Source organism: Haliaeetus albicilla, chromosome 23 (assembly GCF_947461875.1).
Source record: "Haliaeetus albicilla chromosome 23, bHalAlb1.1, whole genome shotgun sequence".
Taxonomy (NCBI): domain Eukaryota; kingdom Metazoa; phylum Chordata; class Aves; order Accipitriformes; family Accipitridae; genus Haliaeetus; species Haliaeetus albicilla.
This window is the reverse complement of record NC_091505.1, coordinates 17,175,271-17,198,187: the sequence shown is the minus strand read 5'-3', so window position 1 is coordinate 17,198,187 and position 22,917 is coordinate 17,175,271. Positions and strand designations below refer to the sequence as shown.

The 22,917-nt window shown below is 49.0% G+C and overlaps 1 protein-coding gene across 2 annotated transcripts in view; it reads left to right on the top strand.

The window, feature by feature from the left end:
* Positions 1-22,917, top strand: part of GPC3 (glypican 3) — a 154,178-nt gene that overhangs the window by 76,711 nt on the left and 54,550 nt on the right. For both annotated transcript variants that reach the window (XM_069811408.1, XM_069811409.1), the window contains 2 exons: positions 14,994-15,127; positions 18,102-18,227. In XM_069811408.1, coding sequence (XP_069667509.1) covers positions 14,994-15,127; positions 18,102-18,227 — 260 coding nt within the window. The remainder of the gene's footprint in view (positions 1-14,993; positions 15,128-18,101; positions 18,228-22,917) is intronic.

Here is a 22,917-nt window from a genome sequence, read left to right as displayed (position 1 = left end):
CTGCTAATGGATTTCTTTCTGTGCTAGAGCTGGCAAGAGACTTGTGAGGAAAGCTTTGAAATTACAGCAGTGTTCGAGAAGTCACTCCCTTTGAGACGCCGAGATCGGTTTCTTTGTACTTTTAATGCGGGTTGCTTTCTGCTGGCATTGCTCATGGGATAGTCGGCTGGATGTACAGCCTCTGTATTTTCAGTTTCTTTATCGGCAAAGTTTAATCCTCAGGCTGTTCTCTAATGCTTGCTGGTAACTAGCTCTATTTTTCACTTAAAACTGGAAATATGGGTGAGGTTTTGGTTTTCAGTAAGCTCAGACCCACTCGTAGCTATCCCAAGGTGTGTTTATCATGTACCTTTGTTAACCATTTTGCGATAGGCAGTGTAACATGCCTGATAAGGCATGTGAAAGCAAGCATCTGTTCCTGCTGCAGGATGAAAATAAACCTGATCACCAACGACAGTATCAGCAACATTCCTGTTCCTGTGGAAATACCTTGGGAGTATTACAATTCGTTGTCTGAAGAGGTTTCAGATATTAAAGATTTTCTGATAGTTAGGGAAGCATATGGCAAGGCGCTGAACTGTAAGGGGTTGATTTTGATCTAGAAATCCCCATGTTGTTGGTGGCTTGGCTGGTGCTGAAAGAATAAGGGCAAAAATTATTCATGCCTGCAGTTTTGCAGCCCAGTATCAACACTTTTGATCCAGTGACTTTGGCATGCTGCTGCTGTTTTTAAATCTTTGGTTTAATGTTCAAATACGCAGTAGCGAATTAAGGGTCTGCATCTCATTTTTGGAAGGGACTTTGGGATGGGTGCTCTTGACCGTCACTTGCCTTTCTAAGGGAGTGAGGCTCAGAGGTTAGTCTCAGCCTAGTGAAAGTTTTACCTCTTGTTGGCCTGGGGAGGGAGGCCATTGGTGTCACACTTAATTAATTCACTGCTAACAAGAGCTTTGCCTCTAGAGGACACAGGTAGCATCCTTTCATGGTCTTTGGTCACCTTTGCCCTTTTTCTGCTGGGGTCCAGCATGGGCAAAGTGGCATGCTGGTCTCCCCTCCTGCTTGCCCCAATGGCACGGTGAGGCTTTGGGTCAATTTGTCAAAGAATTGGGTCTGGATGAAGTGGGGCGAGTGTGTGGGGCTGCACAGAGCTGCTAGGTGGAAGCAGTGGATGTGGCCAGCAATGCTCAAACCTGCCAGTGCAAAGCCAGAGGAGATGGCATTAAATATCAACATGGGTTTAATTTAAAATAGCGTTTGATTTTGCATCTATTTGTAAACTTTTATATTGTCATGTCCTTTTTTGCTCTCCCTCTGTCTTTTCAACTGGACATGTTCTAGCCTCTGGCATGTTGTACCATTTCAATGGAATTTGCAGTGATGCTTTTTTTTTTCATTAAAAGTAGAAGGTAGCTGCTAATGGTGCTCCTGCCTCCCTGCACGCACACACGGCAGCACGGGGAGCATTTTTTGACAGCGCGTTTGATGCCCAACCCATCTTTGCAGTGCAGCTCACATGAATTTTTTCATTGACTTCAGTCAGTGGCAGATCACTCGGCTGGTGGCAACTTCATCCCCACTACTCTGTGGCTTAAAAAGAGCTTTTTCAGGCTGCTGCATTTTAGGGGCGGGAATATCATACGGCGCCCACTGAGCCTGGCTTGATTTCACTTCAAATCATATGCCGGCTGCAGCGCGAGCGAGATGCACGCAGGTTGCATGTGGCGGGATGTCTTGCATCTTTTCTGAGCTGAAGTCAGAACAAGCCTAAAGATCTCGTGCAGATTAACGACTGGTTCTGTGTACCTGTTTGCACTTGGCCTGTTCCTTGTTTTAGTGGAGGAGCTGATTTGTTGTGTTATGCAGCTGGCCCCCAAGCGTTTAAAAAGATACTTGGTTCTGAGATGCCCTGACGTTAGTACAAAGAGCTGACAGAGGCAGTGGTGCAGCATACAGTCTTAACAGCTAGAAATGAGGGTACACAGCTTTGCAATATTACGCAGCTTTCTTCACTGCACAGAGCGTCGCCTTTTTGTCTCATCTTTCTTCTTTTTCCTGGCTTCCATCACAGCTGTATTTGGCAGCTGGACGTGGGATACTTTGGGATGTAGGAGAGGAGAGAGCTGGTGATTGTGTCATCCAAAGCAGACTGTGCACGTTGCAGGAGGGGATGTATGGGGGTGTCTGTTCCTTGGGCACTGCGCTTTAGGCTTTGAAATTTCAAACTGTCTCATTGTGTAGTAGATTGTAATGGTCAAGGACATAATCTGAGGTCTTGAAGTAGATTGGATTTAAGTGGAAAACCCCCTGAATTTCAGGCTGAACCAAAGATCACAGTGTCAGAAAGTTCCCTCCGGGTGTCTTGAGGCTTCTGCTGCTTCAGGAGCGATGGGTCCTGGAGGTGCTGGCTGGGGAGGCGCTGCCCCTCCAAACTGGGAGGGCTGGGGCACAGCCCAGTCACTGGGAGCGTATTTGCAGCTGAGCTTTACAGCTGAACCTCTTTCAGAATTGCACCAGCCTTACGCTCAGGGTCCTTGCTGAGATCCAGATTTAGTTTACCTGAAGGATGCTACAAGCTGGTGCATGGCAGAAGCGGGAGGTTTTTACGTCTGGGCTGACTCGCCTGGCTTCTGAGGAGCCCGCAGAGAAGTTACGTCCATGGCATGAACTGCCTTTCCTCTCATCTAGCTCGGGCCAGACTGTCCCTCCAGACAACCCATTGCCCTCTGTGCTTACTGGGGGAACTGGGGAGCTGCCTCTGGGGTTCTCTCTCAAAACTGGCCGCACATCTTTGTTTCATCAGAAAGATAAAACCCCTGAGGATCAGCCCCGCGGACGTGGCTCCCTCACTTGCTCTCCAGATTGCTGCAGCGTCCGGCGACCTCTATTAACATAGATGCCTTATTAGCAAAATATATTCTGGCCCATTTCCTTTCCTGAAGATTTTTATCCTTGCTAAGACCCGCAGCTTTGCAACGCCAGACTCGTGCTCACCAATATCCATCTCTTTATGCTTTTTACGCTTAAACCCTCTTTTGGCCTCATTATCCGTGACTGGAGTTTCCACTAAGACCTCCATCTGGGGTCATTCGCCGGGCATCCTTCATCTTAACCGTGCTGAGTTTACTTCCAGTGACAGTAACCCCTGTGAGTGTTGCTGCCTTAAAACTAGAACTAACTCTCCCATTAGCAATGCTGATGAATGAGCCAAGAACAAGCCAGAAACTTAAAAGCGACCCTCTGCAAAGCAGAAATAGTGCCCAGAGCTGCCCGGGCAGAGCAGAGGCATTTTGTTTTGCACTGGAGAGGATGAGGGGCTGGGTTGCAGTGAGTGTTTTGCTTTATTTTGAATTCTCTGCCTGTGTGTGGTGCTGTGAATTATATCATTTTTACATCTTACTGTAAAGTGGCTTTGAGGTACCAGGCATGAAAGATGCCATCTACAAATACATTTAGCTGAAAAAAAAATTACAACAAACAATTGAGGCAGATTTTTCAGCCATCCACTGCAGCAATGCACCCCTCGTTGCTGGCAGAGCTCTCGTGCAGTCCTCTTGGCCTCTCGGGTTACTGCAAAATGAACCGGTGGCCTTTTCCATCCCTACCTGTTGTGTTCCCCCACTAATAAACCCCCAAGGGCACGGAGCCTGCTCTCGGAGGGTGAGGTTTGCTGCTAACTGCATTATTCTTCCAAAGACTCATTTGAGTGAGAACAGGCTGGCTGTAGAAAGCTGTGCGGATAGCCTACAGCTACTTTGGCGGAGTTATTTCTGTTTAAAAAGGCAAAAAAAAAAGAAAAAGCAAGCCAGCAGTTGGGAAATTCAGCAATTCTTTATGCAGGTGTACCTTTCTAACCTAATCACTTTTCACACCTAATTCTCTTCTGTGCCATCAGCGGTGGTAGAGATGATGCCCTTAGCCACTGACCTGGAGAGGGCGAGTGAGCCTGGTGGTTAGTGAGGATAATTTGGGGGTGACTGATGTGCTCAGAGTTATGTCTTTCTAAAGCTTATTAACTCTTGGATTGCATGTATTGATCTGTATCACTGTACAAATAAACTTCATGCTGCTGCTCTCCAGAGCACCAGAGAGCAGCTATTTCCGTAGATAACTCAGCTGCCTGTGCTGGTATTTAAGTCATCCATCCTCTGTCTCCTCCCTGAGGCACAACCCAAAAAACAGGGAGCGGAGAGTGCTCGAGGGCAGCGGGAACCGCGTGAGGTGATGCTGGGATGGCTCTGACCAGCAAAATGGCACCAGTAGCCCAGAGCAGATGGGCCCAAAAGGGTTTGCCCAGCAGGTGCTGAAAAATGTCCAGGACATTTCTAAGCCTTGCTTCGAGTAGTTCCCGTTGCTGGTTAGGAGCCAGAAAGCACTTCAGTAACACTTTCTACCTTAAGATTTTGGTGCAAGCTTTTTATCTTTTCAGTGAGTTGTGGGAATGCCCAGCTTACAACTTGCAAGGTGAGTGGAAAGTAAAGAAGATGCACAAAAAAGCATTAAAAGTATTTAGTCTTTTTTTTTTTTAATCTAATGCTTCCCCTCCCTCGTTTTGGAATTGTTGTATATCAGTTTATTGGAATCTGCTTCTCGTAATCAAATTCTAGTCCTCAGTTTGGCGATATTAATAAAGGTGTTGTGATAAAGTTGAATTAATTTCATTTCTGTCTGCAAACAGCCTATTGTTGAATGACTCATTTTAATATATTAATCAGACATGTATAGCATTGTAACGAGGTTAAAAGCGCACTCCGATTTCCATTATAAAGATATTCTCAATCAAGCAGAAGCTAATCTAATGCTGTAAGTCATTCTGTAATTCAATTGTACTAACCGCAGTACATGTAAAAACAAGATGTGTTACAACAAAGTCTCAGAAAAGCCCTGCAGATATTTATGTCTTTATAGAAAAGAATGATTTACATTGTCAATAAGCCTGATTTGTCTTTGGGAGAAATATAATTCCTTTATCATGAGCAAAAATCTAATGGGAGTCTTTTTACCTTGTCTGCCATGTTTTGGGTAAATTATCTTGGTGCTGACCTTTAATTGGATTAGGCTAGGACTGTCAGGGAAAAAAAGTTCCTATGGATCTGGTAGCTTCAAAACTAAGAAAAATCAACAGATGAAGGAAAAAAAACAATGAAAAAAGAACACAGGGCCTTCCTGAGCCCTTTCTTGGCCTTGAATGGATTAATTTTACCAGCAGCTAATCTCTGCTGTGCGGAGATATTTTTACCACTTTCCGTTAATAACAATTATTACGCTTATATTTTAGCTTTGCTTGAGGAGATCCACGGCATTGCCACGGGGAGAGCCTTGTGCACCCCTCGCTAGAGGCTGATGTGCTGTGGGGTTGCTCCAGGCTTAGCTGGAAAACAAATGGTTGTAATTATTCTGCTGAAGATATTCAGCAGCTTAAAAACCGTTCAAATGGTTTGGTGAGCTTTGGTGCCTACAGCCTTGTTGTTTTAGCAGAAACTGGTCTTTGGAAAGAGAAAGGTGGATGGAGGGAGCAAAAGGTGGCTGCTGGGCAGGGGGGTTGTTCCTGTGGGGAGGTTAAAATAATTAGGGTTATGGTCCTGTGTAAGGGATGGGTGAGTGGGGAGGAATGATGGGTACCAAGCCCTTCGGGGTTGGAAAGGTTTTCCATTCAGCACAGGAAGGGAGGAGAGCATTTTATAGTGAAAAATACTATTAGTGGCATAAAAACCTTTGGGATGGTTTCAGTGCAAACATTTATTGAAGTATAAATCTGAAAAGCTGCGTATACCTGTGAGCGCAGTCTGCACAGGTTGCAAAACAGCCATTGCTTTTTACCTGCTTGATTTGATATCGCCAGTTAAAGCAGAGTTAGTGGTAAGCCTTGTGTGCTTTATTTTATATAAATATTACACTTGCTATTGGATTGCTGATAGAGAGAGAGAACTAATTAAGGAGATGGGATATCATCAGTAAATTTTTCTTCCCTGAGATTTTATGAGCAGTAATTTGAAAAGAGCCATATTAAAGTCATTGAGGAACAAGTTAATGCTGCATTTCTAAGAATATTGCCCTTCTACTCAAAGATTATATTCAAGAATAAACAGTGTACAGTAGCTAATTGCTAGCTGACACATTATAATGGCTTTATACTTCCAAAATTGAATCGGTCTGGCTTAAAAAAAAAGAAAAGGCAAAAGTCATGCAGTAACTTTTTAATTATTTAACGATGTATTTCTCAAAGAATAATTGAATCTCTACTCATGGCTGCTGGGGGGAAGTTGGACTCGTAGGTATTGACCACATTTGCAACCCAGCTGACACGGCTGCTGTTAAATAACCTATTATAGGCACTGTCTCTGGCTTGCTGGCTTACGATCCAGACTGATGGCAGGTATCTGTTTTTCCTCTCTAAATTAAGCTGCTAGGAATTTATTTCTCTCGGATTGTTCCTTTCTGTAGCGCCGCAGGCACAAACACGGTGCGATATTAAAACCCACAGAAATCTGCGAAGGAAACCAATTAACCCAGGGAAGGAAAATAACAAGCGCACGGCGCTTGCCCGGAGCCGTCGCACTGCCCGGCTTTGCCCCGCGCTGTTTCTCATCGCCCCAGCCTCGGCGGTGGGGGGGACCTCGGTGGGCAGCAGGGCTGCCCCGGGCTCCGCTTCCCCCGGCTGCCGGTGGGACGGGGCAGTCCCAGCCTTTTCCCCGCCAACTCTTCCCAGAGAGCTGGACCTCGCAGCCTGCGCTGAACTTGGTGCTCTCAAAGGGGTTATTGTTCGGTTACTGCAACAGGTAGAGGGGCAGAAAGTAATTTTATTTTATTTTTTTTTTTCTTAAACCTCTTGGTAGAACCTGGTAATCCCTCAAGCCAATTCCTTGCTTTGCTTCTCAGTCTGTTGGGATGGAGTAGATTTAATTGCCCGCAACGGGAGGGTTTTTTAGGGGCCTGCAGCAGCAATTGTGCGAGCATTATAGTATGCACAAAGCACAGTTGTATGATTGCAATGTATTTAGCATCCTTAGCAGAAACGGGCCTCGCTACCTTGAGCCCGAATTTTCTGGCAAGTTCGATGATTCAGTGCTAATGTTGAAATCAGCTGGTTGAGTTTGGAGCATCTTCAGCCTCCTCGGGGAATCGGAGTCCCAAAGGCGCAGCAGCAGCCTGGGATCAGGAGCAGCCATGCCCCCAGCCTCTGCCGTGCCCCCACGTTAGCCACGCACCATGTCGGGGGGCTCGGGGCTTCACCAGAGGCTGGGCTCCAGGTGCTGTCGCGTTTTGCTCCTGAACCTAGCTTTGGTCAGTCTAGCACAGAGAAAATCCTGCTTTTCTCTGGATTTTGCTCCACATCTTCCCTTTTGCTCTGTTGTCACCTTTTAGGCAAGGCTGACTTTTCTTTCCAAGAATAAAGCCTTAGTTTGGTTGTCTAAGAAACATCATATTGCGGAGATCTAACTTAAAACCATAATGGGTGCATTAGTATGCTACGGGGCCCTGTTCCAGGAAATGTCTCTGCTTGGGAAAACTGTGTAAGCGTGTACTGAAAATTAAGCAAATGCTTTTTCCTTGACTCTCCTAGTCGGTTGGCTGGGTTGGGTCAGAGCCCTGTCTGGGGCACCAGCCGCCTGCCCTGCGGTTTGCTGCCGAGGTCCGACCATCAGAACTGAAATACCAAATTTTGTGTTAAATATGGAATTAACAAAACACTGGAGGGAAACACTGACTTGAAAAGTTGTGCTTTAATTATATGTCATGGATTATAAAGGCAGAAGGAACAACTGTGATCATTTAGTCCGACTTCCTCTCTACCTATAAATAACAATAAACAGCCTTTTGCTTAAACACAAAGCAGCTTTCTTCGGAGGATTAAACGCTGCATGCTGGGGACGCCAGAAAGAAGAAACATCTTGTTTGCATTATTTTATGTAGGTTTGAAAGGGCTCGACTCACGCCGAGGTCACGGCTCTTTGAGGGAAAGGGTATCCTGCGCTGGGAGAAGCCGGGTCAGCGCAGGGGTCGGGATGTGGTGGGACACAGCGTGGAGGTGCCTCGGATGCTGCGGCACAGGTACGGGGCATCAGGTCCTCCTGGGGACGGGGTGGCATGCCCTAACGGGAGCAGCGGTGGGAATGCAGTGGTGGTCTCCGTCTGATTTAAGCTATTTGAACCCTGACGCAGCAGGGAGAACTGCAGATGGGGATCATCCAGCTTCAGCAATTAGCACCAAGGGGTGAAACCCTTAAAAAGTCCCTTGCGCTCCTCACTGCTCTTCTGAGCTGCTGCACCCACGCCCCTACGCAGGCTCTGGGGTAGAGCGACCGCGTAACCCCGCGATGCATCGGACCTGCCAGCTCTCGTGTCACCTCTGTCGCATCAGTGCACGCGGCTGTGTGGGGAACGCATCCTGCTCCTTGCCCTGAGGACCCAGCGCCAGTTAGCCCTTGGGTCACACTGGGGCATGGCGAGCGCCTTGGGCAGCAGCTGGGGTCTGCAAGGGTGGCCGTGCCGTTGGCTCCTCTTCCATCAATTCCTGAGCCCTCTCTTGTTTTTCTCTTCCTTGTTTTTCTCTCGGTTGGTGGTCAGAGCTGTCTTTGCAGACAAGAAATGAGGCCAGGGAGGGGGCACCCATCAGTCCTCCCTGGGCTCCATGTTCCTGCTGTGACACCGAGCCTCTACAAAGTGTCTTGTGATGCTCTACGTGAAGGACGGGATCTAAAAATGAAATTATATTTCTTTATAAAAGTGCCTGGTTAATGCCTCCGTGGTCTGCGGGAGTTTGAAGACCTGGTATTCAAACCAGGTGGTGATGGCCTTCATGGTAACCTGGTCTGGTAGCTGCAAGGGTCCCTGAGCATTTGTCGTGCATGTTTGCAGCATGTATTGGGCATCACCACGGGCACTGATGTGACGGGCGCTCTGTTATTCTAAGCATTAGTGTTTGTGTGCGTTTTACACATTATAGCATTGCATTATTTAAAGGTAATGCATTATTAAATGCTCTTCTCCTCGGCACGGAGAGTAGGTCACTTCCCGCGATTCCTGCTGCTCCGCGTGAGTGAGTTAGGATGCTGCCTCTTATGTAATCCTTGCAAGGTGATGTCTGAATAATGGAAATTGTAATACTATAGAGCTGATTAATAACATTTAGGACTCCATTAATGAGGAATTTTAGTGAAATGTGTGTAGAAGACATCTGTGTTATCATACTCGGTTTGTTCCTTCTGCTCGAGTGCCTGGAACCAGAAGAACAATCATTACTTAGTTAATAATGATGTGCTTCCTAAAATAAAGGCTTGTAAATTCATTTTTATGCCCATAATCATATTTTCCGCTGTGAGAAGAGTGAGGGAGCGGGGAGTTGTCTCTTTCCCATCTTCGTGACAAAATGTATATGATGATTACAAGCATATGATAAGAGTGTTTGTCCTAGCTAAATGTTTCTTTGCTTCCGTTAATCAGCATTCGTTTGAGAGTGTGGTGTGCAGTTTGTGGAAGGCGATGCAATCGCTGGGGTAGTGTGGCAGATTTAAATCAGTAATAAAAGCCCTGGGGAAATTAACAAGACAAAACATTAACCACAGACTAAACATTAACATATATTAGCATTTTTATTACACCTGTAGAAATGGTAAATGTGCTTGGTTACTACTATTAAAAAGTTTATGTTCTATCCCACATCATCACAATGTATATTTTTGGTTTAAGCCCTTTAGAATTTAATTAAGCGGATTTCTATAGCAGCACTTGAGTAATAGACTTCAGGTTCACTTTTATGGTGACTTTGAAGATAAACGGGGCACAAATGCGTTCTTTATAATGCTAATAATATGCGTGATGTGCAGCAGAGTAGGTTGTTAAAAAGAATTGGGAAAGAAGCACCAATGCAGGCAGCTCCGTTACGGAGGCTTTCAGCCTTACTGGTCAAACTGGGTTTCATCGCTGAATGATGCTCAGGGTTTAGTGGGCACCAGTTGGTTCCCCCGAAGGCAGCATGTTTTCTTGAGGTCTGTGGTCGTCTCTTCTGTGCATACCGTAGCAAATCACCCTTTCAGAGGCTGTGTTTGAATCAATTATAATAGTTAATCGCCTTTCAGTTTAATGTGCAGCTTCTCCCAAAGGAAACTCGGGAATAGGTGTAAAATGACATACGTGAACTCGAGAGAGCAGAGAAGATTGCGGGAGGGAGTCTTCCAGAATGAGTCCATCCCCTTGAGGGAAAAAAAATACTGTGTCTTCCTGGAGAATGAATCTATAAGCAGAAGAGTTCACAGGGAAGACAAATGGAAACTCCATGTAAAGTTTAAGCAAAGGTCAAATATAGCAAGCTCTCCTTTAGAGCAGAGCGGAGCTCACGGGCTGAATGAGAAGCGGCAGCAGCAGGTATTCAACAGTGTCTAATGCACTCACTTCTCTTCCAAGGGGAAGTTGATTAGCTTGTTCGAAAATCTTCTAGAAAATTACCTTAAAATGCTCTTACTCTTAAAAGTGATGATCAGATTGGCACTGAGGATCACACGTGTGCTGCTTTCTAATCTTTCTCCCCCTGGATTTGCTTGCCGACGTGCAAGGCGAGGGGTTTTTGCCCTGTGCGGCCGCCTTGCCTCGTGCCTGGGCAGCGGAGCGGGTTCGATGGTGGCCCCGGGGCTGCGAGCGATGCCGTCCTGCCGTGGCTGGGCTGGGGGTGCCTGCGGGGGCTTTGCCCTCCATCAGCTGCACCGAGGCTGCGATGCTTTGCACAGAACCTGGTACTGTGGCCACTACTCTTTTTTTTTTTTTTTTTGGACGTAATTTAAACCTAGCCCAGTAGTCTCAGTTTCTGTTGGCTTGCGGGCACCCACGTGGACCAGTGTTGTGCTTTACATCCTTGCAGTCGACCCGGCTGGAAGCAGCCGTGGTGGTGGGATCTGGTCCCTGGCTGTTCACGGTGCATTGTTTCCATGCAGCAGCAAACGGGTTCCCTGCAGTCCTCTGGCACCTCTTGCCTTAAATTAATGGCGAAGCATTAAAGCAGGCTGATAGTGCTACTCCATTAGCTTTGTCCCCGTGCTCCTCTCAAATCGACGTTCCCTCTAAAGCGGAGCCATTACACGGTGTGCGGCTCCCAGGGGCACCGGGATCCAGCTGCTTCCCTGTCCGGCGCGGGGACCGTCGGCAGCCGGAGGGCCCTGGGGAGCCGCGAGGTCCCCGAGGAGCTGTGCCCGACCGGCGGGCACGGTCTCTCCCTGTGGCTGGAATAAAGAAACGGAGTGGTGGGTAGTGGTTGGCAGGAGGTAGAACGTTCCCCTCGTGGCCTGGGTCACGCTCGCGTGGAGGAGGCTAATGAAATCGGGGAATTAGTGAGTTTGTTAATGAGCTGGGGCAGGGAAATTTATCTTCGGCTGTTAAAGTATCAGTGGCTTTAGGGGCTTGTAAAAGTTCAGGGCTTGGGGAAGATTTCGCTTGCCTTGTGTCCCCTCGGGGGAGTTTTTTGTTGGACTGGCAGATTTTCTTAAAAACAAACAAAAAACCCAACCCCCATTGCCTAAAAACTACACTGCCATTTGATTTACTTACTCGTCTTTTCGTGGTCTAATGTTTCAAACTTCAGCCTGTTCTGGGACAGTGTGTGACATGAAATATGAGACTGCACGGCTCTTGCACTGATGAATATACTTTAGATAAGGACTCGTGTATATTTATGATCCCGCTGATAGCGTGCAGAGCCAGAGAAGAGCTGGCAGTTCCGTTCTGTTGATTTGCTTTGAATTTCATGTTTATATTTGTGTGGTGGGAGGCAACCACGTATTACCACTGTCGCTCAATACTAGTTTAGCACACACGATTAGATATGCCGCCTTCCTTTTGCTCTCACTTTTGCAGGCTTACCACCTTGCCAGGGATCTGGCTGTCCTTGCTCCGCTGCTCCTGCCAAAGCAAGCAATGCCTGGAGAGCTGAAGCATCACACTTTTTCCCCCCACCAAGGTCTGAGGCTTGTGTTGTCCCCTCTCTGACTGCCCTACAGTGGCATTTTTCTGGACTTCTTAAAATTTGGAGCTCGCTTTAAAATAGCGGTGATTAGGAAGAGACTGGGAAACTGGGTTCACGTGTTCCTGAGCTTGCAGTGGGGACTCAGAAAGGGGTAAAGATTGAAACAGGATTTCTGAGCTGTTGTCCTAGGACCACTTGTGGCCCAGCAGACTTTGGCAGATGGTTTGTGAAATCCTTCCCTCCCCCCAAAAGCGCACATGATGCCACCCCTGCAAATGAGCAGGCAATCTGTTACTTCTACATTCTCTCACTTTATTTAAAGTTCAAATCTCAGCCAGGTTTTTGTTTGACTAAAACGTGACAATCATTTCACCGTGACATTGCAAGATGCGCTGCAGGGTTGAGTTTTTTTCCTGAAAAGGTTAATTGGTCCTTGAATAACTAACTAACTAAAAATTTGGACGCACTGCTCAAACTTTCCCCCTTCTAGCCACGAAGATTTCATCTGCTGTCCCAATACAGGGCTAACAGTCCCATTTGTGGTTTCATCGCTCGCAGGAGCCCGTGGTACCCAGATGCCGTGCGGGGCTGCGAGGATGCGGCTGAGCTGCAGCTCCCGCGCAGGAGCTGGGAGCAGAGAGGCTGCGATACCTTCGGTGCTGGGTGGGAGATGAGGCAGCCCCGGTCTGCCCGGCTGCTTTGCTGTTTGAAGCATGCTCTGGAGCGGTGCCATTGTTCGCACTGTCGTTCCGGCCCTCCCCTCCCATTCAGCACGTCTCAGCATCCTTTGGGGGAAAAAGCCTTGATCCTGGACTTGCTCTTCTCTCGGGGTTCAATAGGCTTCGCCAGCTGAAAGGCGGGCTTGGGAAAGGGAAAGGGGGGCTTTTCACAGAGCTGGGGAGAATCAAAGGGAGTCATCACAAATGGCAGCTTAAAATATCCGACCTTTTCCCACTTCTCCGCTTTATGTGCCCGTGCAGAGCACGGGTGCAGCGATGCTGCTTTGTGGCGTCGCTCGTTCTGTGGCTGCTGTCCTGTAGCTTTTGTGTACCTTGTGTTTTCCCGGGATGGTTTCGTGGCAGGTCTCATCTCTGACCTCTGTGTGGGCTTGGAGGGCACCTTTGTGGGGGGGAGGTCCGGAGACCCCCGTGCATCCTCGCGCTCTCCTGCTGATCTGCCCACTGCAGGGACGGTGGCACCGGCCAGCACAGAGAGAGCACGGGACGTGCAGACCCTTTCTGCCACGGTGGGGTCTCGGGTGTCCCAAACGCCCTTGTCCGGGTCTCGGGTGTCCCAAATGCCCTTGTCCAGGTCTCTTGCTGCCCCATGATTTTCTCCTAGTCCTGGCTGCCTGCATCAGGGGACTACCTGCAAATCTTACGAGAGAGGGATGAGTGCTAAAGGAAAACCCAAAAGGCAAAGAAAACAGCCCAAAATATGGTATTTGTTTTTCTTACTCCCTTTCTCCCTCCCTCTGTCTTTTAAGCCGGCCACGTGACGTAGGGAGGGCAGTAGGGCTCATACATTCTTCTGCAAGACGTGGGTTTGGCCAGGCAGAGAGGAAACACAGCCAAGGGAGCGCAGCGCAGAAAAATCCAGGTAAGATGCTGCAGAAACTGCTCCCCCAGCAAGATGCAGGAGGAGCCGCTTCAGATGCAGAAGGGTCCGGTGGCAGCATCTCTTCCCACCGTGCTGTGAACCAGAAATGGCAGTGCCCAGCTCCCGGGAGGTTTCTCTTTTACTCTTCACTGTATGGCAGCCAGAGCAAACAAACTGTGCTGCTCTTGATAATGAAAGAGGTGACATTACTAATTTATTTGCCCACCCAAATGCAGGATGTAATAGAACAGAATTAATCTCTTCTCTTTACACATCAGATGGTTGTAGCTTTGGGCAGCGGGTGTGCTTTTAGCCTCCGGTGTGCGGCTAACTGGGAGTTTAGCTGGCTGCCTTGGTTCGGTGTGGCGTGAAGGTAAATGAGGTGCTGCAAGGAGCAGGAATTTCATGGGTACGTAGTTGGTCCCGAGCCTGGATGCGGGTGGTGGGATGAGGCTCAAGGAAAGAGGGGTTGGTGATAGCTGCAGTGCCTTCGTGGTCCCGGCAATCGGCTGAGCCCCTTTCACAACCCAGCATGGATGAGTCCCGCAGAATAGCGCAGCGTGTGGTTCAAAAGGCGAGTTTCCCAGCAGCAGCGGTGCCTTGGGGGGACAGCTGTCCCTCGGTGGCTTCCCAGGGAAGGAAATGGCTGCAAATCCATCTGCAGCAGGGACTGCATCGGCAGCCACAGCGCCGCTGGCTGAGTCTCAGGACAGTGGCCATGCAGGAGAGCTTTAATGAGGCATTTTGGATTCCTTCCCTCACCGCTGCAGCTGGTTACCGAATCATCTGTATGCTAATGAGCTAATTTGTGTCATTAACAGAGCTCTGTTAATCAAGACCTCCCATGGTACGACTGGGCTGTAGCCACAATGCTTGCTGTACTTTAGGCCCTGATTTTTTTAATTAGTAACGATGTGTATGATGCTCATCCCTGAGCACCTGCAGCGCAGCCTGTGTGGATGCTGAGCTGCATTGAGATGCAGAACCAGGGTCTTAGGATTTACCTTCAGAGAGGAGGTGTTTCCTAAAAGTCTGACTAGAGAGGTGGAGTGTAGAGTCTTGAGATGCCATGGCTTTCAGCAAGGAAGGAGCAGGGAACATCTCAAGCTCCCTCATGCCAGCATGAGTTTAACCCAGCACAGGGAGATTTGCCGGTCACGCCTGCAGCTCAGGGGTTTTGATAGCCACAGGGGCACTTTGATGCCCAAAAATCTTGCCTGAAGTTTCCTGCCTTGCCTCCCACAGGGCGGGTATTTGTACAAGAGTGAGGTTGCAGCCTTAGGGCAGCAGTTTGCTTTCAGGTGCTGGCATGAGCTATGGGAGAGACAGGGATGATGGGATGACAGACCAGCTCATGTGCACATGCCAGTCTGCATCTCAGCTATTTTCCTGCAGTGTTTCTGGTCCCAGCACTACTTCACGCTGCTGCGTTTGTGTTTTCCAGATCAGCCGGTTATGTGGCCATGCTCAGCAGAGGCAGTATCGATCAGCTAATTACCCTGAAGACCTTTTCGTCGACAAGAAAGTCCTAAAAGTGACTCAGATGGAGCAAGAAGAAACTTTGTCGAGCAGGAGGAGGTGAGAATACTCGGGCTGAGCGCGGTGCCCGCGGGATGAGCTGCAGGAGTGGTCGCTGTATGGGATGGCCCTGTGGAAGCAGTTGGAAGAGCTCCTTATTTCCCTTACCCATAAACCTGCAGCTGATTTTGACTCTGAATGTGAGAGCTGCTCTGTGGCTGGCTCTGAAGTGCAGCGAGGTGTCTACCTGTGTTTTCTTACCTAATGCTTTTTTTTTTTTTTTTAAACCTGTAAAACTGCCTCCTACTTTCCATCTTTGTTTTGCTTTTTTGCAATACACCAAACGCCCAGGTTCATACACCAAATGCCTTGTCTGGGTTTCTTCATCACTGCTCTAGTGCCAGAAATACTCACAAGTGTAGTTATAGGTGGAAATGGTCACTCTAGCCTGAAACATTGCGTGTAACACTTTGTGTGTAGGTAAGGGGGACTCATTTCACTTTTTTTTTGTGCAGTCTTTTACGGTAGTTCAGGGATTTTAACAGCCTTTTACTGAATATTATTGAAGTGAAGCAGGTGCCTCTGCTGCTGGCGCTGCACCCTGTGCTTCCTTCCCTCTGTAAATAGAAGCTGTAATTCAGTGGGCTCACGCTGGTGTGCTAGGGAGAAGCATCTCCCCTCTGGATCTGAAAGTGCACCCAGAGATGTGCAGTGCCTCTACTGCTCTCTTGAATACAAGAAAAACCCCTGCGGAAGAGAAACAGGCAAGCTTGGCAATTTTTGGAATTGGGGATAGACTAAGCTGGATGGATTTCTCTTTAAAGAGTAACAGGGCCACATTCTTGGTACGGTTCCCATGAGATATAGCACCAGGGCTTGCATTCCTCCGTTGTCTCAACACGTCGGAGGGTTACACAGCCCAGGCTCTGCCAGAGATGTCCTTTGAGGACTGTGAAGTCTAATGAAATCTGCTGTGATGAATTACGTGAGCTCATACCTGCAGATACGGAGGGGTTTCTTCCTTCCCTTCCCCCTCCTGCCTGGCGGGGAGCTCTGCTGCCCAGGAAAGTTTTCTTCCATCCATTTTCCCCAGCACTGCTGGGGTCTGCGGGATGGGGAGCAAGGCAGTGCCTAGGATGTAAGGAGCTGGGTGCGATGGGCTTGTCCTGCTCAGGGTTTAGCGTAACTGAAGACCCAGGTCTTGCCTCACTTTGGCTTGTCCTGCTCAGGGTTTGGCGTAACTGAAGACCCAGGTCTTGCCTCATTTTGGCTTTCAGAATGGTGTTGGTTGGACCTCCTGCCCCACCGTAAGGCCAGTGCAGGAGATGGCCGTAGGAGGTGGTTGATGCAGGAGGTGAATGTCCGAAGCACCCCTCCAATTTGTGCAGGGGGGTTGTGAGCTGAACTCCCACCCTTTGGAGGAGCTTCAGACAAACCCTTGTTTATTGGCATGGACAGTGATGGACGGATTGGTGCCTCCTGGTGACCCAAGGGAGGACTTGGGTGACCTTCTGCCTCCGTCAGCCGCCGGCTCTACCTGCGCTGGGCTCTGTCAGCCCGGTCAGAGCAGACACGGGCTCCTCGTTAGCAAAAAGGCAGAGCAAAGCAGAGCAGAGCAGGCTGCCTTCCCTGGCGCTGGGGCCTCTTCTCCTTGTTTCGCCTGCCCCCAGCTGGCAGCTGGGGGCTTTGTCTGGAGAGGGAACCCCACAAAATCCCCAAGCAAAGAGGGATGGAGGGAGCTGGGCACCCCCTTCTGCACCCCAGCCTGCCTAAGCTTGCTGTCTGAGAGCCTGGCGCTGCTGGGCACCTGCCCACAGCTGGCAGGGCATGGAGGTCCCACCGCTGCGGGCACCGAGGGGACGCCCCTGAGAGCGCTCCCACCGCGAGGTGCTGATCCCTCGTCATCCATCCCGGGGAGAAGGAGGCCGAGCGGTAACCCCTTGCCAAAGGGCGCTGAACGCAAGCCAGGAGGCTGCGAGGCCAAGTCTTACTTCCTCCAGTCCCTGCTATTCATATTATCATACCGTTTGTGCCATTTACCTAATTAAATCTGCCAGTGTTTCCTGGGGATGGCTGCTGAGTGCCCCTGAGGGGACAAGTCTGGGCTGGGGGGATGGGCGCATCCTGCTCCCGCAGCCCCTGTCCCCTTTCTGGTGGCTGTCAGAATCCCGGGATCAGTCCCCGGGATGGGTCCTGGGGTCAGCCTGTGTCCTGGCACCTCTGGACTGCTGCCGAAGGGGACCTGCCAGGGACAGAGGTCCTTGGTGCTGGGAAGGAGGGTGCAGGGTAGAGGTGCAGCCGGATTCACATCCCCTCTGTCTGGCACAAGCACTGCTCCAGCGGCTCCTCCTGCCTTCCCGGGGCAGAGATATTTTGCTGAATGTAACCTGGCCCTTTGAATACAGACTGTGACCCCACGGCCAGCCCAGCATACGCCTTGAAATCCTGTATTTTCGACAGTGCAGCATGAGACCGGGCGTTACCCATCTGTACAGGTCTGTGCTGAGAGTGTCTGCTCCGGTCTGCCACCAAAAATGCCACCTGCCCTTGCAGGCGTGTCGGATGGCTGATGTCAGGCAGACAAAGTGACAAGGCTGTCCTTTCCTGAAGGGCCTCCATCGTCTTCTGCAAAGCAGAGGGGACTGCTGGCAGCCTGAGCACTTGCTGCTCAGTTGCACCCCGCGTATGCACGGCCTGAGCCAGCAGCCCCTTTCCTTAGGTGCTGTGAGAGCGCAGAGAGTGTGTCTGGCTTTGGCGTGCTGCACAGTTGGGCTGAGGTTCTGCTGCCCCAGTATCCCTCCCGTCCCAGGCAGTTTTGCCCTGAGAAACATGGATTCAGCTCTTGACTGAATAACATCAGGGGACGATGCAAAATGCTACTTGAGGTCAGAAATAAGACTGATGCTTCATGGTTTGTTTGCACCCAGCTGCTTTCTTGTTGTGTTTGTGTGACTACCTTCACTGGTTAAAATGCACCAACCCCATCTTCTTTTCCTCTTCTAACTGAGCAACATTTTTCTCCCCTTTCTTCCAGGGAACTCATTACAAAGCTGAAGTCCCACAGCAGTTTTTACAGCAGCTTGCCAGAGTACATCTGCAACCACAGCTCTGCTGTTCAGAACGACACTCTTTGCTGGAACGGACAAGAAGTTGTGGAGAGGTGAATCACATTTTCCTTTCCCTCCCTCTCCCCAGCACTGTTTATCTTGTGTTAACCAGGTGCAGGAGTGATCTGTGACCAGGACACTGAACCTTTTGCAGAGCCGGTGTCCACCTGCACTGCAGCTCAGATGGATGTGCAAAGTCTGCGAGAAGTGGTTGCGTGCTGCCCTCCACTGAGTTTTCTGCACTCTGCTGTGAAAACCCTGCAGCCATGAGTGCTTTTGGTCGGAGTGGGTTGGTAGTGGTGAGCCAGAGAGAGGAGAGCAGCAGCAGCTCAGCTCAGGGAGGGTGCACCACGGTGCCCGGAGTAGCAACGGGGGCATTGCCACCGTGCGCTGCGTTGGGGTGGGGATGTCTCCAGCCTGGCTCTGTGCAGCGGTAGCAGGACAGCATGGCTGGCATCCCCTGCCCCATCCAGGGAGTGACAAGGAAGACCACCTTGCTGGGTTTCTCCTTGGCCGTGGCTCTGTGCTGGAGGAGGTCAGGACCGCTTTGGTCTGGTGGTGCCGCTGCTGCCGTCTGACTGTCTCCTTGCAACTGAGCCCCGGCTGTCCTTTCTGGATGGAGCCATTCACACCAGGGTCCGGCTCATGCCCTGGCTGCTTTTCCCTGCCCCACTCACCAGTTCTGAGGATGTCCTGGTGGTAACTGTGAGGTTACTGAAGACAGGCAAATACAGGATTCATAGTATAAAGGGGAAGGAAGTGTTAACAGAAATGGAGGTTTTTCTTGCAAAAAATGCCCCTCGGGAATGTGAAAGAATGTGGAAATAGAACTTGGAAATGTTTTTTATAATTATACATAAATCTCTAATCACCCTACTTTGCAAAGCATCCTTTGCTATTAAGTAGTTTGCATAAGGGAAGAAATAGAAAAATCAGGAAGTGGTGAAATGTTGAGATATTAATTATGACTTCTTGATCAGTAACCTCGGGTGGTAATTAGCCTGTACTTGCAATACTGACCTGAAACACTGAAGGGACCAAAATAGCATCAAACTATATTTTGAAAAAAATTGCTCAAGCATCTTAAGATCACATGCTTAATAAAATGTACGTACTTTGCCTAAGGAAAAAAGTGTCCTCTATCTGGACTTATTTCTGGAAAATCTTGAGTTTCCATGCCTAAGCGAGAAGTTCAGTTGGAAAAAAAAGATAATTTCAGTGTTGTCTCACTGATTGTTAATTAAAAATTCTTAAACAGTGTCATAAACACTGCAGCTTTGCAGGGGAGGGCCTAGGGTGAGGTATTTGCTTATGACAGTTCACTGGGGCCACAGCCAGTGGCCCTGGTCCTGGTCCTGCTGATGCCACAGCTGGGTGAAATGGCAGCAATGGGAAGGTGCTGAGTCCAGATCCTTCCACAAATGTAAGTTCAGAGTTATTTGCAGATTAAACATGATTTTAGGTGATAGCCTTCTTCAGCTTTCTGCTGAGAATACCAGTGGACCATCATAGGCAGAGGTGTCACCCTAGCTCCCCTGCTGCAATGCCGCAGCGTTGGTGGCACAATACGGCAGGACACGTAGGTGCCACAGCATGCGGAGGGGGCAAGGCAGGGAGAGGATAAAGTGTGTGTGCATGAAGGGGGCACAAGATTTCAGCCCCTGGCTGCCTGGCTGTGAAGTTGAGGATTAAATCCTCTGCTGTGCTTGAAGAGAGCATGCCTTTCCGCTCCTCCTTGCCCGCTCTGATCTATTGCACAGATGTCACCACCTCTGCCAGCTCCTATGAAATACTAATAACGGCTCCTTTGCAGACAGATGTTGGAGTTTTTTGCTGCAAGCAGAGAAGGGTGCTGAGAGTTAAATCCCCTGTCCCCTCACAGGGACATCAGTGGTGTCCTGGAGGGGGAAACTCTTGCTGGCTGGGCAAGGAAAGCAGTGTGGATGGTGGCTCACATGGAGGAGGAGATTTGAAGACTGTGATTTGACACCATGAAGGCAGGGTGTTCAGAAAGGAGGGCAAATGGATGCACAAAATGGAAATAACTATTGCCCCTTAAAAGCATTGACTGCCTTCCCACCTTGTATTTTTAGTATCTGCAGCTGTAACCCTTCCCAGGGTGACCCTCTCCTCTCCATAGGCTGAGAAAGTGTCTCATACCTGGTGGTGTTTCTGCTGATGAAACTACAGGGGGAACTCAGCTCAATAAAGCTGAACTAAGATAGTGGTCCAGGGTGCTCCTCTCCCAGGACCAATTTGCAGAATGTTTCAAATAGAAGAAAACACGTAGTTAAAATGGTCTCTAAAGCCAATTGCATTGCTTCACGTGGAGCTAAAACTGGCTGCTTCACGTGCTTGGAATTCCTAGCGTGGCATCTCTTTCAGAGAGTCTGGGAGGATTCCTGAAAATCAGGAGCATTTAAGGTAATGGTTCTCGAGTACCCTAAACCACCAGTTTCTTTATTTCAATGTTTTCCCCAAGAGGGAGCCAAGCAGCTGTTCACCACGTAGGAGCTCTTTCGCAAGCTGCTCTGAGAAATGTGCATTATGTACTGGAGTTTTTCTGGCGTGGCTACAGCAATTCTTCTGCTGGACTGATGTGCACTTCTTGGTCATCAAACTCCATCTTGCCACTTTTTGCAAAAAACCTGGTGTTTTTTGAATATCCAGTATTAATTTCAGGATGCTGACCTGGTAGTTGTCCCACACGTGTAACAGCTGCCAGAAAGAAAGGTCTGATTTTCTAGGTTTTGGGTATGTAAAATATACTTTATATCTTGATGTTTCCCTCTTGCTTTGTCGGATATTGGCTTTTGCAAATCAGATCTTCCTGACTGAAAGTTCGGCAGGCTGGACAGGAGGAGACGCTCATGCCTTGCACTTAACCTGCTGTGCGTGGTTGCTGTAGCTGGATACGTTTCACCTCAGGGCAGGATTGAGTTGCCTGAGCGTGGGCACCACGTGCAACCTGAGACCCCTTCGAGATTCTGGGACATCCATAGGAAGATCTAAGACTACCCATATCCCTGTGGAGTGGCAGCCGAGGCTCGAGGGAGACACCTTGCGATTCCTATAGCAATATGAGGTGCCCACCCTAGGGATAGATTAGGAAGCACCTGCTGAAGCTGCTGAAAACTTTGCAGCATCAGGTGAAGACCAGGAGAGAGCGATGCTTGGGCGGATGCCATGTTTCCATGTGTTTCTATGTCTGGTGCTGCGCAGATGATGGATAAAACTGCTCAGGCATTGCTGTGTCAGTGAACTCGGCGTGAGCATCCATATAGGCATGTGCGGGCTTTGGTGGTGTTCTGTAGGGTTTGTGGCTATTTACCTCTCACATCTTTAATGCAGCACTCCAATGTTAATTAAGTTAGAGAGGAGCCCTACTGGTTTATCCATTTCCTGAACTCTCTGTCACGACAAAATTTGCTAGTTACTCTAAGCCCTTTTCCTATAACATGTTAAATCAAGCCTGGAATAGTAACTTCCCAGCCCCTTGCCAATGCACTGAAGTACTAGATAATACTGACAATGTGTATCCTACTATTTGACACAAACTGTTCCTTCTGCACCCTACGCTCCTCCTCTTGGGGTTCTTCTGAATCAGTATTTACTCTGTCCTGTTTATCCCAGTGCTTTGTTATCAGCAGACAGTGAGTGTGTCCCTCCTCCCTGTTGACTGGACATGCTCAATGCCTTTCCACTGGCCTCATTTCCCAGTTTGAGCCTTGAACCATCCTCTGTTTCCTCCTTGCCCTTAACTCCCTCTGCCCTGATTGAACGTGGTGCGTTTGTCTGGGACTCCGATGCAATGCAGCTGGCTGGAGTATTTTATTGTGCTTTTCTCCTGACCCAACGAACCATTTCAGCGCAGTCCTGTGCGGACTCTACTTTGCTTGTCATGGTGATTGAGGTCCAACTCTGACCTGTGTTCTTGTTTCATCCCTGGCTCTGAGATTTCCCACCCATGCAGCAGGGTTATGCATGCAGCGGGTGCGCTCCTTGCCTGGTGCAGCCCCTTGCAAACCCCCTGAAATTAAGAGCTCTGAGGACCTGCTTGACTGAGGGCTTTCTACGCCTTGGCTTGTGGTGGGGATGACATGCAATGTGCTCTGCTGATGGGTCAGCATCACTCATCCTGCTTTGTGTATTCTAGCATTTTTAATATGATCCATCCCTCGTTTTCTTTTAGTGAGTCTTACTTTGTGGTGCTTTGTCCATCTCATTTACTTCTCCAGGTTGGATCATCTAATGGTAAGAATTCATCCTCCTTCCTGAAGTTTCATCTGTGGGTTAACAGTTTGATCATCATTCCTTGTGTGGATTTAGGACATGGTGCCTTGAAATAACAGCTTGCAAACAGTGGCAACCATACAAGGAAGGTTGATTTTTCTGATCATGCAGAGCAGTGCCTGTGTCTTTTGCTGTGCCGTTGCTGCGTGGTTGAAGAACATAAGCTAAAGTGGGAAGAAAAAATAAAAGGCTACACATTACTGCTTTTCACACTTTTCAAAGTGTGCAAAAACATATCGTGCTTTTATGGGATGCCACAAAGGTTTGCAGCAAAAGCCACACATGGCACATTCCGCCACTTGCGAAGAGCTTGTTTGAGGGGTCATGGTGCTCGGGTGTTCGTGGTAGCTGGGGACCAGACCTGCTGGATCTCTCTCTGTCTCTGTGCATCCCTGTGCGCCTCCTTGCAGCTTTCCTGGGCTCAACTAATTGACAAGCACTTCCCTGAGA